Below are 16627 nucleotides of genomic sequence, written 5' to 3'. Positions count from 1 at the left end.
GTTTTTCACTTTCAAATCACTGCAGCTGTGTGCAGCGGCCATGTTCAGTCTCGCGTCACAGATAAGTGTAACTGGTGTGGCCACAACCTGAAGCAGTTGTAAAGCTTCAAGTCTATTTTTTTAACGATACACATGTCAGCACGAGGTCATCAGGCAACACACTGAACTGAATAAATATGTTTATAAGAGACAAGCGAGTACAGCCTTATCTGTATCTGTACCAGGGACGGGGCTGTAATTAAAATGTTATGTCACGAGTGTCTTGTCCAACATCATTACAACTCACAATACCATCTTGAAAGTTTTGTTTCATTTATGTAGTTTATTTTACCTTTATTTAAGCAGGTGTGCCATTAAATTTAAATTGGTGGCCTGGAAAAAGACAAAGCCTCTGGACAGTTATCAAAATATTTGTAAAACTTTCAAATGAAAACTGCATTTGCACATTTGCACTGAAACAGTGAATCCCTTTAACGTCTGTGACACAGGGGATAGCGCCAGGCTTCTTGTTATCGGAAGGTCGCTGGTTCCATTCCCCTGGTCTGCATGTCAAAGTGTCCTTGGGCAAGATCCTAGACTTGCTCACCTCTAATATTTATTTACATTAGCAACCACTGATGGAGCAGAGTGAGACTGTTCTCCTTTAATCTCACAGACGCCACCTTAACTTCAGCAGCTGTAACGCGAGACACTGGAACTTTACAGTTGAGTTTATTATCGGGCAAACTGTAACCTACACTATAGATTCACCGCCAGGGCACAACCTTTTAATATTCCCAAGAACAAATGTGGAGGACATGTGGAGGATATGACCTCAGTGTCCTCAGTGGAACCTGACCTGCGTTTGCTGTGTGGGACAATGGTCTGATGAAAACCTTGATAAAGCTTTACCCCCTTCAATCTGCATTTGTTCATTTGTAAAGATCCTCTTCACCGTAATGATGTTGGAATAAATGAACCTGCCTAAACTTTTGAGTTCAGAAGGCTAAAACATCCCTCTGACAGACAGCCCGACAGCTTTCCAATATGTCTGTGAACATTTATACAGATATACAGCCACAAAGTAGGTATCAGCAATATCAACTGCCAACTACAGCCGAGAGGAGAGAACCAGTGTGTGTGTGTGTGTGTATGTGTGTGTGTGTATCTGTGTGTTTCAAAGAAAGAAAGACAGACAGAGACAGAGACTGAGTGTGTGTGTGTGAGCGTGTGCGGGCGCGTGTGCATGTGTTTTTATGTGCATGTGTTATCATTCCTCAGCACCATGCTCCTCTTGGCAGATGGCTCTGCCATCCTCGGGACCTGGGGTGTGTCTGTGTGTGTGTGTGTGTGTGTGTGCGTGTGTGTGTGTGTGTGTGTGTGTACATTGTCTTGGTATCTTGGGGGCATGAGGGCAGAAGCTACCTGGTGTTGACTGCCAAGTCTCTCACTCTCTTGTGCTCTCTCTTTCTCTAAACCCTCCAACACACACACACACACACACACACACACACACACACACACACACACACACACACACACACAGTCTTGCTGATATGCCTTGCCCAGTCACGACTTCTATTATGTATGAGACTGAATGTTGTTTTTTAATAAAGTACAGCAGTTAGAAGTGTTTTTCAAAGACAGTGTAGTAAAGAGGATGATCCTGACAGAAATAGAAGCAGTTGTTGTAAAACTGGTTGGTCAATAAATCAGCGTTATCAGACACAATCACATTATAATCAATGAACATCACCATGACACATGTCTGCTGTCTGAATGAGTGTCACAGAGCAAACACTGCAAGTCATTAACTCATTTAACTAATCACTAATTAATGTCTCACAACAAATTAAAGAAACGGCACTTCAAGCAAATACTCGATTAACTAATTCAAGTAATTCTTAATTAACTTTAACAACAAATTAGGGATATAATTTCAAGCGAGCTCCTCATTACTTGATCTGACCCATTCCTAATTCAATTCTCACAGCAAATGAGGAAATATCATCTGAGACAAATAGTTTACTAATTAAATATCACTGACCAAAATCACCAAAATAAATGTCCAGCTACTGTGTGCTGATACAATATTATACTCTTTGCCAACTTCCACATCAGATTTGTCCTTCTTGTGGGTTTGAATGTGGTTCAAAAACTCCCCAAGAGCTAAGCCTCCCCCTTATCTCTCCACTGTGTATTCTCTGATAAAGAAAACCACCCAAAAGTTATCTTTAAAAAAAAAAAACAAAGTCATAAAAAGGACTCTGGAGCAATAACTACACAGATGAATACAAGTATTAAAAGGTGGGAAACGCTGCCAATATTAGAACAGCAGCTACAACAGAAGCCTGGTGATCTGATCCCTTGGGGAAGATCCGGCACAGCACAGCTATTCTGCTTTATAGTCTAATTAGTACTTACAAGGCTTTTAGTCACATCTATTGACAAGGCAATTGCATTTTTTGCACACCATTAACAGAAAATAATATCTCAACACAGAGCGGCCCTCTCCACGCCTGTTTATTAGGTAAACTGGCAGCTAACAAGTGTGATGTTTTAAACAGCTTCTGATCCAGGGAACACTCTGTCTTCTCTTCTATCAGTCGTTTTTAATAAAGATATTGCAGCTCAGAGAGACATACCTCAGTCTAAGTACTCGAGCTGCACTCATGAGTGACTTTTTATTGCACCTCGTTGAGCCACTGAGTGCCTGTTGGGTCTTTTAGTCTGATGTTTGTCATCTTTATTTGCTGCGGGTGTATTCATGTTGATTTTCCTTTACTGTAGTTTCATTAAATGATTAAAGTGTACCTTAATTTAATCAATTCAAACCTTTCATTTAATTTTTATAATAAGCTACAAAAATAAATCAAACTCAGAATCTGCCCTTTTTTTATTTAAAAAATAATGTTTGAGTTACAGTCCAACTGGAGATCAGATCTTTTTAGTCAAACATTACATGGTGACCCAACTTATGCAATAATTTAACATAGATGTCCAAGTTAATAAATTGAGTAGTTTGAGTTCAGTAATAATGGTGATATAGTTTAAAGCTATACTAGCTATGATCTGATATCACTGCGTTGGTTTTGCTTTGAGGGTAAAAAAAATTATACACGTAGGAGAAGATATCCTTTCATGTTGAACGTTATGAAAGGGTCTATTTGTTTGCCTTAACCAAACCAAGTATTTTTCATACTTAAACCTAACCAAGTATTTTTGTTGCCTTAACCTAAACAGCGACACAAAACTCTAAAGTACGAAACATTGTTGGTCGCACCTGATGGAGTCTGGAGGATTTGGAAACTGATAGATGTCGTGAGTTTGAAGGAGTTAATCCGATAATCCATCCTGAAGGTGCAGATGTGGTTTTAAGCCATTTCCTTATGTCCATTTCACTTGCTATCTTAACTAAAAGTGGAATGTGTGTCACTGACGATCAGCGATGATGTGTATTTTTAAAAACCAGTCAGGTAGTAGCACTGTCAAAGAGTAACATGTAGAACAGTCTGGTCAGTACAGAACGTTACATCCCTTGCTGGTAATGCAGCCTTTAAAACCATGAAAATACTATAAAGATCTCCAATATGTAAGTTAACAAATAGTCTCATATCATGATAACGATATAACATCAATATACTGCCCAGCACTACATGATATCCTCAGCCCATGCTAGCATGGATGTCACTAATAATAAATAAAGTCATTTCTGATAATTGAGGATTGGAAAAGTAAGCATGCATGGATTTTGGATTAAGAGCAGTGGACCCATCACTGCCCAGTGTATTGTTCCACCATCCAACCTGACCAGCCAGACCACCCGAGGGAGGAGAGGAAGACATACAGGATGGGAGTCATGCTAATCCAGTTGAAGCTCGAGGCTGCTCCTGGCAAAAGTCTGGTCGCAGGAAAATGAAATGTACAAATGGGACTCCGAGGCTGGCCGAGCCATGTGGAAGCTTGTGCCTTCACCTTTACAGAGACCTGTTTTCATCATCATTCCATATCAAGCCCTTGTGTGTTGTACAATGACAAACAGGTCAACTTGAACCTTGAAATTTTAAAGGACTACGGATTCGGTCACAGTATTCACAATACGGGGATTTCTCAAGCGGTAAAAAGGGGCTCTTAGTTCATTCAAGCTCCTTCAGAGCTGGTTACCAGATTAAATGAGTGTCACATCACGCCGGAGCAGGTAAATCACACCCACAGCTAGATCAGATCAGTCAGTGCCCTTGGCCAGTGATAATTAGATTTCATGATTTCTCCAACAAGGGCCATGTAAAGTCTGACAAGGTGAAGTTGATGCTCTGGGAGCCGAGCATCTAACAGAACATATGTGTTACCGTATCCTGCTGAGGTGCAAATTATGGCTGATGGAGCCTCCGAGACCTTCGACACCCCTGAAGAAGACCCGGAATTCAAATCTTCCCTGCGCGAGACAGATGGCTGACTGCATGTTTCGGGACATTTCGGACATGGGCTTGAATCGTTTGCTCCATAATGTGGTAAGATATGGCATGGTATGAACGAAGGTCGGGTGGATCAGCCTCACTTTTAGATGGTCAGTTTTAGATCAAGGGTTCTCTGAGCTCGGATGAGGGTTGGGATATTTTTCAGTAAAACACTCAGTTTTCTTCTGGTGGTTTGGTTTCCTTTTAATTGAATGCTTATTTTATGACTCATACTAAGCTTGGGCTTTACATGGAACAGCACTGTGTCATTATATATCATAATATATGTAAGCCAAGAGCTCGAGTTGCCCTTTTTATTGTTTCATTCTTTCAGAGATACATTGGTGTGCTACTTAATATCACTTACATTATGCAAGGTTACCATACATCTGCTGAAGAAATGTTTCAAAACAAACTCTTTCTTTATTGTATCAATGAATGTGGTGGTAAAGCAGGGAAAATGTGACAAAACCTTCGAATAAATCAGAATTATAAGAGCGTGGCGAGTAAAATGAGGGTATTACTGCCATGTTTCGTTCCATGCATACTCATTTATTTCTGCCTGTAATTAATGAAGCTATAGAGAACACACAGAATAGTAAACTATTATTATATCTGTAATCACTCACTTCTTGTCGTCTTTAACGGCCCGCTGCTTCCATTTTAAAAAAAAAAAAATGTACTTATAGAGGCCAAATGCACACTAACATGTGAGCTGAAGTTCAGTCGGGGCGGGGCTGCGGAGACGCACTCTTCTTATTCTCCTTGGTTGGGCAAAGTTTTACTGATGAAGATAAATGTTCTGCTGAGGATTTTATATCCTCATCCAGATGGTTGATATTTCATTCTCTTATAGGAAACTGAACAGATGGCTGGGCTCTTTATGTGGAGCAAGTGCAAACTCTCGCAGCCATACATCGGCTCCGGATCCACTCAGCGATAAAGTTTTAACAGTTGACCTCTGTCTTAAACGAGTTCAACAACAGATTTTTGACCCCTAATTATCAAAAATGATTTTAAAGCGTGAAGATAAAAGCAATTTTGAATTTGCGTGATGTGATAATGTAACTGTCTGCTGAACAGTTTGCTCAAAGGCTCTGACTCCCTTAATTATGATTTCTAAAGATTTCTGGAAATTGAGGCATTTTATTATCTCATCCTATACTTTGATGAAGCTGTTTTACTCCATGTGTTTCTACAGATATCTTTATTTCCAACGAAGGCCGCCGAGTGATTTTGACATGTGAAAGACATCTGCAAGAACAATTGACATCACCGCTTACCCTTTTATAATCCTAACGTGTCGCAGATGTGATACTTGAACCGACTGTTTACGGGCCTCGTGTCATGTTGTGGTGATACTGGATCTGAAACCTTAAAGAATCTGAAAAAAATATTTTAAGTTTGTTTAAAGATCCAGTCTCATTATTACTTTGACTTGATTGTTAAAATGTATAAACAGCTGGAGAGACACATCTGTATAATATTACATCCTTTGTAGCGAGGGAAAACATTCAGTCCAAGTCTGCAGTGGATCACCGACAATCCCTCGCAATTGCTGTTTGGCACAGAATTGAATAAATACTGCTGGGATACATTAAATTCACATGAAACCGAACAGTTCGGGTTTTTCTTCTTTCTTTCTTTTTTTTTTTTTATCTGGAAACACTCTCTCAAAGCAGCTCCAATCAATATCTTTTTACTGACCAGGAATTTAGTGACTGTGTGTTATGGGAAAACCGTAGTGATGAACCCAGAGAGAGTCACCAGCAACTGCCGGAGGGTTTTAGCATCTTTCAGCCCGTTGTTTTTGTTTTATGGTCCGAAACTGTTCTGCTTGATTCTCACAGTTCTCACGAGCTGCGTTTTTATCTGTAGCTGTTAGCTGTTAGGTAGCAAGAAAGCTTTAAAGGCACTGAGCAATGTTGACATATATTATCAGTAATTTCTGGAATTATATACTAAACAATTATTTTAATCAGAAAAGCAGTTTACAGATTAATCACTGATGAAATAACTGTTTTTTACAGCCCTACTCTTAAATGCACAATATACAACTTCCTCAGCTAGTGGGATAACAGCTAATGTGAGTGTAAAGTATATTTAAAGTAGAATTAGGACTAAAAGCACAACAATACAGCTAAAAGTAAAATAAAAAAATCAATGCATGTTTTGTTTAGTCTATTTGAAACAGGAGGCTTCATGACCACGGACAGCTCCTGCTTCCTCCCAAACGGCCTCCAGGTGATCGGACTGGTTTTCCCAGCTACTTCACCGCGGTTCACACCTGCTGACGGAGCTCCCGTCGCACAGCCCCGAGGGATAATTGTCCCAGCAGTGTGGGATGACAAGGATTTCCTCCAGATAGAAAGCTTCCTTCAGTGCTAGCTGCTGCTGGTTCTTTCTGGAGCATTTGTTTGTTCCAGCTTGGGATGAGACACAGCTTCCTTTCACAGCCTGCGAGCTGCTGATGATGTTGGTGTGAAGTGTCATCGAGCGGGGCTGGTTTTGGCGAGGACGGACGTTCCCGTGTGATGAATGATTCCGTGCGAACAGAGCTCACATGTGTGACGGCGCTGATTGAGAGCTTCGGGAGGGTTGACGGGCAGATTGAATATCGGACTGTGAGACTGAACACTGAATGCATTGACTATAAATTGGCTCTGTTGCTACTCTTCTTCCTGCCGATCTTTTGACCGCGACTGTGACTTTTTGATCCAAATTGTACACTTTAAAGCAGCGCGCAAAAGAAAAACAAACAAATTAAAGATCCAAAAATAAACACCAATAATAATAACAGTCTTCCCGCAGATGTGAACTTTTTAAGCTCTGAAACACGCAGCTGGAATCTTACAATTCCACGCTGACGATATGTGTAATCAATTCCCTAATTAACTACCTAAATGGTTCAACCAATCACCATCAGTGTCAATTAACATTCAAAGCGATCTCCCCCAGATTCCACTGCCATGATTAGCCGGCTACATGATGGGCAATTACAGAGAGGAGTGCGCAACATTCAATGCAAGCCCTATTACAATTATACAAAGCCTTCAGATCTCCAAGCAAGAGAATGAAACAAGGAGCGGGATGGGAGGAGGTGGAGGAGGAGGAGGAGGGAGAAAGAGCAACAAAGAGGAGAGGAGATGAAAGGGTATTTCTTCAGGAGGAGGAGGAGGAGACCTACAGTGTTGGATTCGTTCAGATTTAACAAAGGCGTGGGGAGCTTCAAGATTGTTTTCTCTCTCCCTTAAAGGGAAAATCCACTGTCAGACCGGAGCCGCACATCAATGGCGAGTGACAGACTTTTAACTCCAATCTGACTGATTTTTCATGGCTCCCATTGAAGGTGCGTGTCAGCTTTTGTGCCTGTAAAATCCATTGTAAAATCTCAGAGAAAAATAAGTCCAATTGAAAGTAAGTCTCTCTCTCTCTCTCTCTCTCTCTCTCTCTCACTCTCACTCTCTCTCTCTCTCCCTAATTCTGGTTTTCTTCCTACGGGAGAAGTGCTCTCCTCTTTATCATCTCGGACAGTTGAGTCCATTTTGAGGTGTCACCTACATCAAAAGAGCCGTTGCTAAAAAGACGCTGGATAAGAGCAGACGGTTCGGAGCAGCAGCGTCTTGAGCTGAATTGGCTCCATTCCCGACCAAATACATTTCATCGTGTTTCCTTTGGCGTTCGGTGGAGGGACGGTTGAATTTATCGTATTATTCCTATTTTGGCTGGTTTCAGGATTCAGTATGCTTGAAACGAACCTGTCTGTTGAAGTCGACCATATTTAAAGGACAAAGTGTTTGTAGCCTCTGCTGGAGGGCCACACGCAAAGGCTCTTCCACAGTCTTTCTTTCACGAGTCTTTGTGGTCTCAATACAATGGATCGTACGAGTGAGGATGACAGTGCACGCTTTCAGACAGTCTCCACACCCCAAAGCTTTTGTGGTGTAGCACTTGTTTGCATATACTGTGTGAGATGTGACGGAGGTGGCGGAGTGGAGAACGTAAAAAGGGAGCCCGACAAAGCAGCTCCGACTTCTTGTTCACACCTCTGCATACCTGGCTGATTTTCTGTGTGAAGTGGGTGTGATTGTCGGGTTCTGGAAGTTTTTTAAAACTGCCTCAGAAAGGTGTCGGGGGCGCGGGCGTCAGACAATCTGACGATCCAAAAATCTCTGGATGTGAAGGAAACGGAAACCTTTAGTTTCATGAACGATATCATCAATGATGAAACAATTAGAGTCTTTTTCTTAGGCAGAAAATTGCTCCCAGTAACTCCTAATATCTACTGTAAGCATTTCATGATCTGGTGCCACGTTACAGGAATGTTACAAACATGAGTTTTTCGTCCCGTCCTCATCAGACAAATGACCTTGCAACTCAACTGAAAGAAGCTCATCAAGACCCATATTTACATTTGTCGTTAGGCAGCGACCTCTAGGGGCTGCAGTAATTATTACAGCTGCAAAGGAGGAAGTAATGAGAGAAACTGTAAAGAGAAAAAAGAGTTCTTTTAACTTACTAATGTAGTGAAGTTACCAAACATACATACTCTAACGTAAGTAACCAAGGTAACGTAGCTATGTCTGTACTTACAGAAGTAACCTAGTGATTTTCGCCCAAACCACATTGTTTCATGAAATATTTTCTTAACCTAACCATGTCTTTTTATAGCCTGAACCAAACCAAGTCATTTTCTTACTGTGACCTGACCATGTATTCTTAGTGCCCGAACCCAACCAAACTGACCGTGAGAGGTCCAGTACATGTGTCACTGTTACGCTGCACCGGTCATGTTGCTCCTAGAACTGTAATATAATCTCACGCTGACTTTAACTTTTGAATGAACCTGTTCAGTCGTTCACTTATGAGGATGTGCTGGATTTAACTTGTGACCCCTGAGGTCCTGAACATCAGCCTGGGAACTGATGGTCCAGGACAGCCAGAGATATAAAAGAGATGGCTTCAATGCTACAAACAGCATGAAAAAAAAAACAAAAAAAAAACGGTTCAACATCCTAGATAAGCACAGGTTGTTTTAGACTGCTGCGCAGTGGTCGAACTTGGCAGTGCTCTGTCCCTCTGGTGTTCCTATCAGCACAGGACAGTTAACGGAAAAAGACGTTGTTTTATTATGCCAGACCCATCTTAGGTCAAGGAGGGTCTTCACAGATCTGATCAGGTTTCACCTTTCGGCTGATCAAGACGACAGCAGCTCCGCTTATGTGTTCTCTTCTTAAATCCGCTGTTTCTTTTCTGTGTTTTCTTTTATGTAATAAAGCTTTGTTGCCTGCATGTTTTGGACGAGCTGACAGCAGCCGTGTGATGGAGCGCTGGCAGAGGGAGGGTTACATGTGTAGACACCCTGAGCTTGCTGTTGAGCCCCGTGCAGCTCCGCTCCAGCAGCGGGGGGTTAAGTACCTTGCTCCAGGGCCCTTCCATGGTGGCTGCTGAGGGACAGCAGTGTGTGTCAGATTCTCCCCGCTGGAATACGCATTCAAAACAGCAACACGGTTGCCAAGTTATTGTGCTCCCAATATAATACATAGCCCAAGTAGAAAGGCTGCTCCTACAATCCTTGTCATTATTTAGTCAGCTTACAGCCCCAAAACATATTCAATACAGTATTTACACAGCTGTAAACCCTGTAATGAAACCACTCTGATAATGTTTTTCATATCATGACATGTGGAGATTTTTTTTTATTCAGTGAATCCAGAACAGTTTCCCGAGGACTTTTCATCACTTTATATCACATTCATGCTCCATGTCTGAATGGTTTCAGTCATGCCTTGGCCTTTTATCATTTCTATTCCTCCAGAGGGAATTCATTCCTGAGCATTCATGGACTCCCCATCACCTCCTATCACACACACAGTGAGGCGGCTGCGGCTGAGCAGGTAGACTGGGTCGACCACTGATTTTCAGCATTGGCAGGAAACGGCTGAATGAGAGGCTGAATTGTACAAGGGATTTGATTGAAGCAGTATATAACAGTGGGAGCTAGACAGTACGACCGAGGGGTGCTACTGACCAGCTGCTGTACATTTTCACCTTCGATACGTCTAATTTCTGCACAAACGCTGTAATAAAGTCCAGGTCGTGTGGCGAAACAGAATCATATTGAACGTCTGTCAGCTGACGACTTCACAGTCGTCTTTTAAACCTCCGACATCTTTTGGCCTCCCAGTGTTAAAAGCCTTACACAGCACCTCCCTCCACACGAGTCTTTGTTCCTCTGCTGCATGTGAAGAGACCTCACTCACACACACTGTAGCGTAGGATAATATAAAGATTTTGCAGTATGGATTACAGCTCTACTAACAAATATTTCAGTTAAAGAACAAAGCTTGACTCATACTGATCTTACACAATGAGCAATCTTGATATGGACCCCAGAGATATTTCAGGTTATCTTTTCACCTGTGGCCTATTGTTTGTTGGTTTGCACACATGATTACACAAAAACTACTGAGAAGATATCCACGAAACTTGGATGGGGGATGGGTTTCGGCCCAGAATAGACCCCATTAACTTTTAGTGCAGATCCGGGATATTTTTTTTTCTCACTTTCTTTAACATTCTTCCACATTTTTGTTCATTGCTCTGGGAATAATGCATGGATTTTGATCCCAGATCTGGTGAGTTTAAATTATGGTTATGGAAGGGTCTAAAATCTAGAACGATACAGGGATATTGAGTTTGATATTGGATTTGACTTGACTGAATTAAACGAAGGGATGTGAGGCATATATCAGACCAACATCCGCTACATTTAGTAATGATGAGCTATTTATCAGGGAAATTCTAGCCGATAGTATGAAGCCAAATTGCACTGATTGACTAGCACAGCATATACAGACTCTGATACAGTCGGTGGCTGTTTGCAAGGTTAAAGCCGGTTTGTGATCTGCCAGTAAACACAGAGAAGGAAAAGAGGAAGGATATTGAAAATGGATCACCTTGTCAGAGCTCTCTGGTAGACAAAATATTTAATGGTGGAATAATCTAAAACCTTGTTACTTACCGGCCAACATATGCATGATACAGATATATCTGTAATAAATCATCATCTGCTGATTTATTTTATTTTATGATGAATAATTTAGTCAATAAAATATTTAAAAAGTGGATATGAGAGCCCAAGTGAGTCTCAGTTTTGGAGGCGGATGTCAGAAGAAGATTCTGATACTGATCTATATCAGCCAACATACAAACATTTGTTTTTTAGCCTCAGCTGTTTTTCTTTATCACTTATGAGAACTCTTAGTTGCAGAAGCAGGATACTTTACAGTTCAACAATAACGCGTGTGGTCCAAGACGACGTCACTGCACTGAAACAGTAAATTTCACTGGGAATTAATAGCAATATCGGCCAACCAATATATCAAACGAGCTCTAGTGGAAGATGCCCGGCACAAGAGCCCGAGGTGAGAACTTCAAATGTCCTGTTTTGTCCAACAGTCTAAAGCCCAAAGATATCAGTTCACTGTCATCTACAACAGTTCACTTCAAGGTGCACTATGTGAAAAAAAAACCTGTAATCTGAAGAGAAAGCTCTTCACTGATTGACTTTTTATGCCTAAAAAAAACAAAATAAACAAACTCTCCTTGTTTAGTGACTCAACAAACAAACTATGTATGACAATGTTAATGAGATCATGACACAAACTCAAAATATTTGGTTTTTTATCCATAACTGAGTAAACAAGCTGTTCTTGGAGGAAAATAAGGTCCCCAGAACACTGTTTGAAGCTAGAAAGGTGGCAGGGTCCGCCACATATAAACAAGTCTGTATTGTATAGGCATTAAAAAAAAAAAGTTATTTCTTCTGTTTTTCTGATTTAAATGTCCTCCGCAAAACTGCACAGTGCTCCTTTAAAGGACAACACAGTTTTATTCTGTTTCACTTTGTTTACATATGGCGGACCCCGCCACCTTTCTAACTTCAAACCGTGGTCTGGGGATCTCGTTTTCCTTTGAGAACAGCTTGTTTATCCAGTTACTGGAAAAAAAAATAAATTCCTGAGAATCTCTGACTTTTAATTATCTCTCCAAAACGACATAGCGCCCCTTTAAAAATGTGACAACCAGCAGATCACCTAAACACTGGCTGATGAATTTTTGCCGGTCAACAAATTGATGTGCCTCCCAATCTGATCAACAAAGGAGACGCCGCTCACAGCACCAGCCTACAGACCACCACAGCACAGTGACTCATTAAATGAAGTTACTCAGCATCACCGCACGACAGGAGGCACGTCAAGTTCACAACACCTCGCGATGAGCAGACACACACACGCACAACTTCTCTCCTCCACCGTGCGTCCCCGTGAACCGCACCGACCGGCAGCATCTGTGCAGCTCAGCTCAACTCTTGTTTACTGACAGGATCAGGACGAGTCTCTGAGACACTGTCAAACTTCTGTCTGTGTCCCCCTCCTCACCCTCCTCACCCCCCACAACACTGTCTGCTCTGTCCCCACATCACCGAGTCACCGCTCCGTCACACGACCCGGTGCGCCCTCGCCACCGAATCAAACATTCCTTTAATATCGCAATCAGACAGTGAGAGCCGGCTGTGCGCTGCGTGCGTGCGTGCGTGCGTACGGTGTGTATGTGCATGTGCGCGCGCGCGTGTGCAGGCTACGTCTCAAGCATCAGCGGTGACAAAGAAAGACGATGCACGATCTCTGCCCGGGACTCACTTCTACATCTCAAGAATGAACAATTTAATGATACAAATAAAATAAGCAGGGATGCCAGGTCCGCTCATCCCCCCCATGTCATCAGAGCAAGTCCACGTTAAAGACGCGCGTTGGAGGGTAATAAAGCAGCGTGTGCAGGACTTACCATGGTTGTTCCAGCTCCCAGTCTCTGAAAAAGTCGAATTCAAAGAGATCCATAGCCGCTCCGGCTGCTGCTGCCGCCGCCGCCGCTGCTGCTGCTCCTGCTGCTCCTGCTGCTGCTGGTGCTGGTGCTGCTGTTGGTGCTGTTGGTAGTGGTGTTGGTGTTGGTGGGTTAAAATCCAAAAGCTGGTGCTACGTGGTTCTACATGGGGCTACTGAGTATAGTGTGTGAGTGTGTGTCAGAGAAGGAGGGAGAGCAGACACTAGCGGCTGCCGCTGCCAGGAAGCTGCTACGTGGTGGAGGCAGGCTGACAGGCAGGCAGAGGTGGAGGGAGGGAGGGAGAGAGAGAGAGAGACAGAGAGAGAGACAGAGAGAGAGAGAGAGAGAGAGAGAGAGGAGAGGAGAGGAGAGGAGAGCACACTTACATATACAAACACACACACACACACACACAGGCTGTGGAGGACAAGTCACACTGAGATAGTCACTGCAAACATTTTTTTTCCCCCTTTCATAACGAATGGAGCTATTTATATTAAAATGAATAATACATAAACAGGAATGTGCTGCTGTGACTTTGCAACAGCTGGAGGAGGATGTTCAGATGTCTTGTCAGAGGTGACTTTTTATCAGGATCATCAGGGAGCCACACGTCTTGAGTCAGAGAGCTGACCTTTTTCTGCTGCGGGGGGGGGGCGGACGGTCGCCGTCATCTCTCATGTGCTATATGTTCTTGTGAGTCACGGGCGATGAGACAATATGCCGTCTCTGTGCATCGAGGCAGACGGCGGCCTGTGTGAGAGCGCTCACTCACCGAGCTGTGAGGAGTCCTTGTTCAGCTCACAGGGTCTCTGTTGGTATATGGTGTGGGGCACCGAGCAGGACCGTAGCCAAAAAACCTAAATCCGGACTGGCCACCACACCAAATCCTCCTTTTATTTATTCATTAATGTGTTAATCTGTTCAGTTATCTTTTCTTTAAATCATAGCTCCATGCCTGTCTTAATGTTGACCCTCTCCACACTGACTGTATAAAATGATGGTGCAACACTATGGAAACATTTATTATATTGCGCCTTACTAACTTCAAACACGCTGGTGGGCCGGATGTAACAGCTCTCGCGTTGTATTGTCGATGTGAGATGTTCTCACCTGTGTTTGTCATTTGGTTGGGTTGTCAGCAGGATTAAACAAAAACTACAAAACAGATTTCCATGAAGCTTGGATGTTGGGTGGATCTCGGCCCAGAAAAGAGTTTTCCCGATAAAGGGACAGATCCAGGAATTTCTGTCTCACTTTCTTGGAAGCAAGCAACAAAGACACCATTCACCCCGGCACAAGACAGTGCACCATCAACAGGATCCTGAAGCTGTTATATTTATTTTTAAAAAGTTACATAACGTTGCTTTTTTTGTGATATATGATGTTTTTTGGACATTTTCTTAAATTTTTCAGGGAATAATGCATGAAAAAAATCAAACAATGACACATTACTATCGAGTTTGAAAATGAATTAAAGGGGACAGTTTGGCCCTGGTGAAGGTATGCGCTCTACCGAGTGCCATTCTAGTTCAATATTGTATTGTTAAGATACAAGATGGTACTGGGATCCCAAGTTCCCTTGATTTACTGACTCCCTACCCATGCAAAAAAAGGAATAATAATAATAATCAACAATGATAACAAATAATCAAAAATAATCAATGTATTGGGATCGTACATATTTAAAGGCCAACTATGGACCAGAAACAGCCCTAAAAATCCAGGTTGTGTCAATTATGTGTAAATGAAGGATGTCAAAATTCAAAGTCGCAACACAGAGGACGTGATATTTGTGTCCTGTTTTGAAAGCTGTGGTCCGGTAGCGGAGAATCATTTATTTAACTGTGGAGGCAAATCTACGTCCAGCTGATCAGTTGAAAGTAAGACTGCGGTGCAGACAAACATTATAGTCTGAGAGAAATAAGGTCGTGACATATTTCCATCCATGCACAGAAACATTCTCATTAGAAGTGAAGGAAGTCCTCCTGAGGTCTTAGATTTGTTTTTTTTTTGTTTTTTTTTTTGTTTTTTGTTTTTTTAATCTTTCACTGGATTCTGGACACTAGATTTGCTGAAACACTGCTCTGTACAGTGATGTGGCTGGTCATCTGCAATACCTACATTTCCGTCCTTTTTCTCCAAAAAGAATCACCACTCTCTGTACCTCATTTCCGCTGAATCTGAACCCACCAGAGCAACCGCTGAGATCTGAGATTGCGGCAAACATCGCCAAAAATAGGTCCAACCGGGCAGCGTCTGAAAAACATACGAGTTAAAAAGGAAGCGTGAAAAAATGTTGGTAAATGAGCTGCTGTTTTGTAAGTAGGTTGAACTGGAATAGATGGCACCGAGTGCACAGATAAGCACCGGGTGCGCACAAGTACGGCAAGTAAAGTGGGCCAAAGTTGACGAGGACACCAACCGTAGACTGTGTTGCCTTTTTATAACGGACAGTTTCATGTACATAACTAATTAATTCAACAATTTTAATGGAAAGTTGAAAACACATCTCAGTATGTAAAATGCCTCCTGTTATTTCCTGTAACGAGAGCATTCACTCGAGCTGGCACGGACTCCACAAGTAGTCCTGGCTTTCATGGACTTCTCCTCCGCAGTCACCTGACCTCAGCCCCCCTTATCAAACATTTCTCCGGAGTATTTCTCTAGAAGACTGAAACCCGCCAGGCGTATTTTGTGGAATGCTGTTGGATTGTGCTGGGACAACATGAGTCACCTGCGGGTTTCACTCCAACTTGCGGAGTCCGTGCCAGCACCAATGTCAAGATTCGCCCTTTCTTCACTTTCTGTGTTGAAACCAGTGGACTCTGCGGTCCGTAACCTGGTTCGCACTCATTAATTCCGACGAATGGTGTTTTCGTACCCTCAGGTTTCAGACGCCGTCACGTCGTTGCCTTGTAATGTCCTCTCTGAGCCATGTTTCCACGATGAGTGTTCAGTTTGTTTTAAACAACGCTCACCCCGAAACTCCTCATCTGTTTGGACCATACAGCAGGCTGAGCTGTGAAGATGACATCAGCAGACACATTAGTGCTCGTTACTTAATCTCCTGGATGAAGAATGACACTGCAAAAAGACTGTTTTTCACTCTCGAGCGCGGAACAGTTGAGCTCCAGCTGGCCGGCGTCTGAATGCTGCCGGTTCAGTCCAACAGAGAGAGTTCAGGAGCTATAATCCGGCGTGCGGTTGCTCTGCTCTTCCCGTCACAGAATCTGCTTCCCTGCACCTGGCCTAAATATAGGCTTGGATGTCCACACAGCTGCTTCTCTGTAGCCTTCTAAACT

General features: G+C 42.6%; 1 protein-coding gene across 1 annotated transcript in view; it reads right to left on the bottom strand.

Annotated features, from left to right (window-relative positions):
* The window catches only part of aff2 (AF4/FMR2 family, member 2), a 173745-nt gene extending 160160 nt beyond the window's left edge, over positions 1–13585 (bottom strand). The window contains exon 1 of the mRNA XM_037077694.1: positions 13287–13585. Coding sequence (XP_036933589.1) covers positions 13287–13339 — 53 coding nt within the window. The 5' untranslated portion in view covers positions 13340–13585. The remainder of the gene's footprint in view (positions 1–13286) is intronic.
* Between the last annotated feature and the right edge of the window lie 3042 nt (positions 13586–16627).

This window comes from Acanthopagrus latus, chromosome 18, assembly GCF_904848185.1.
Source record: "Acanthopagrus latus isolate v.2019 chromosome 18, fAcaLat1.1, whole genome shotgun sequence".
NCBI lineage: Eukaryota > Metazoa > Chordata > Actinopteri > Spariformes > Sparidae > Acanthopagrus > Acanthopagrus latus.
Note: the sequence above shows the minus strand (reverse complement) of the source record. Positions and strands in the feature narration are given on the sequence as shown.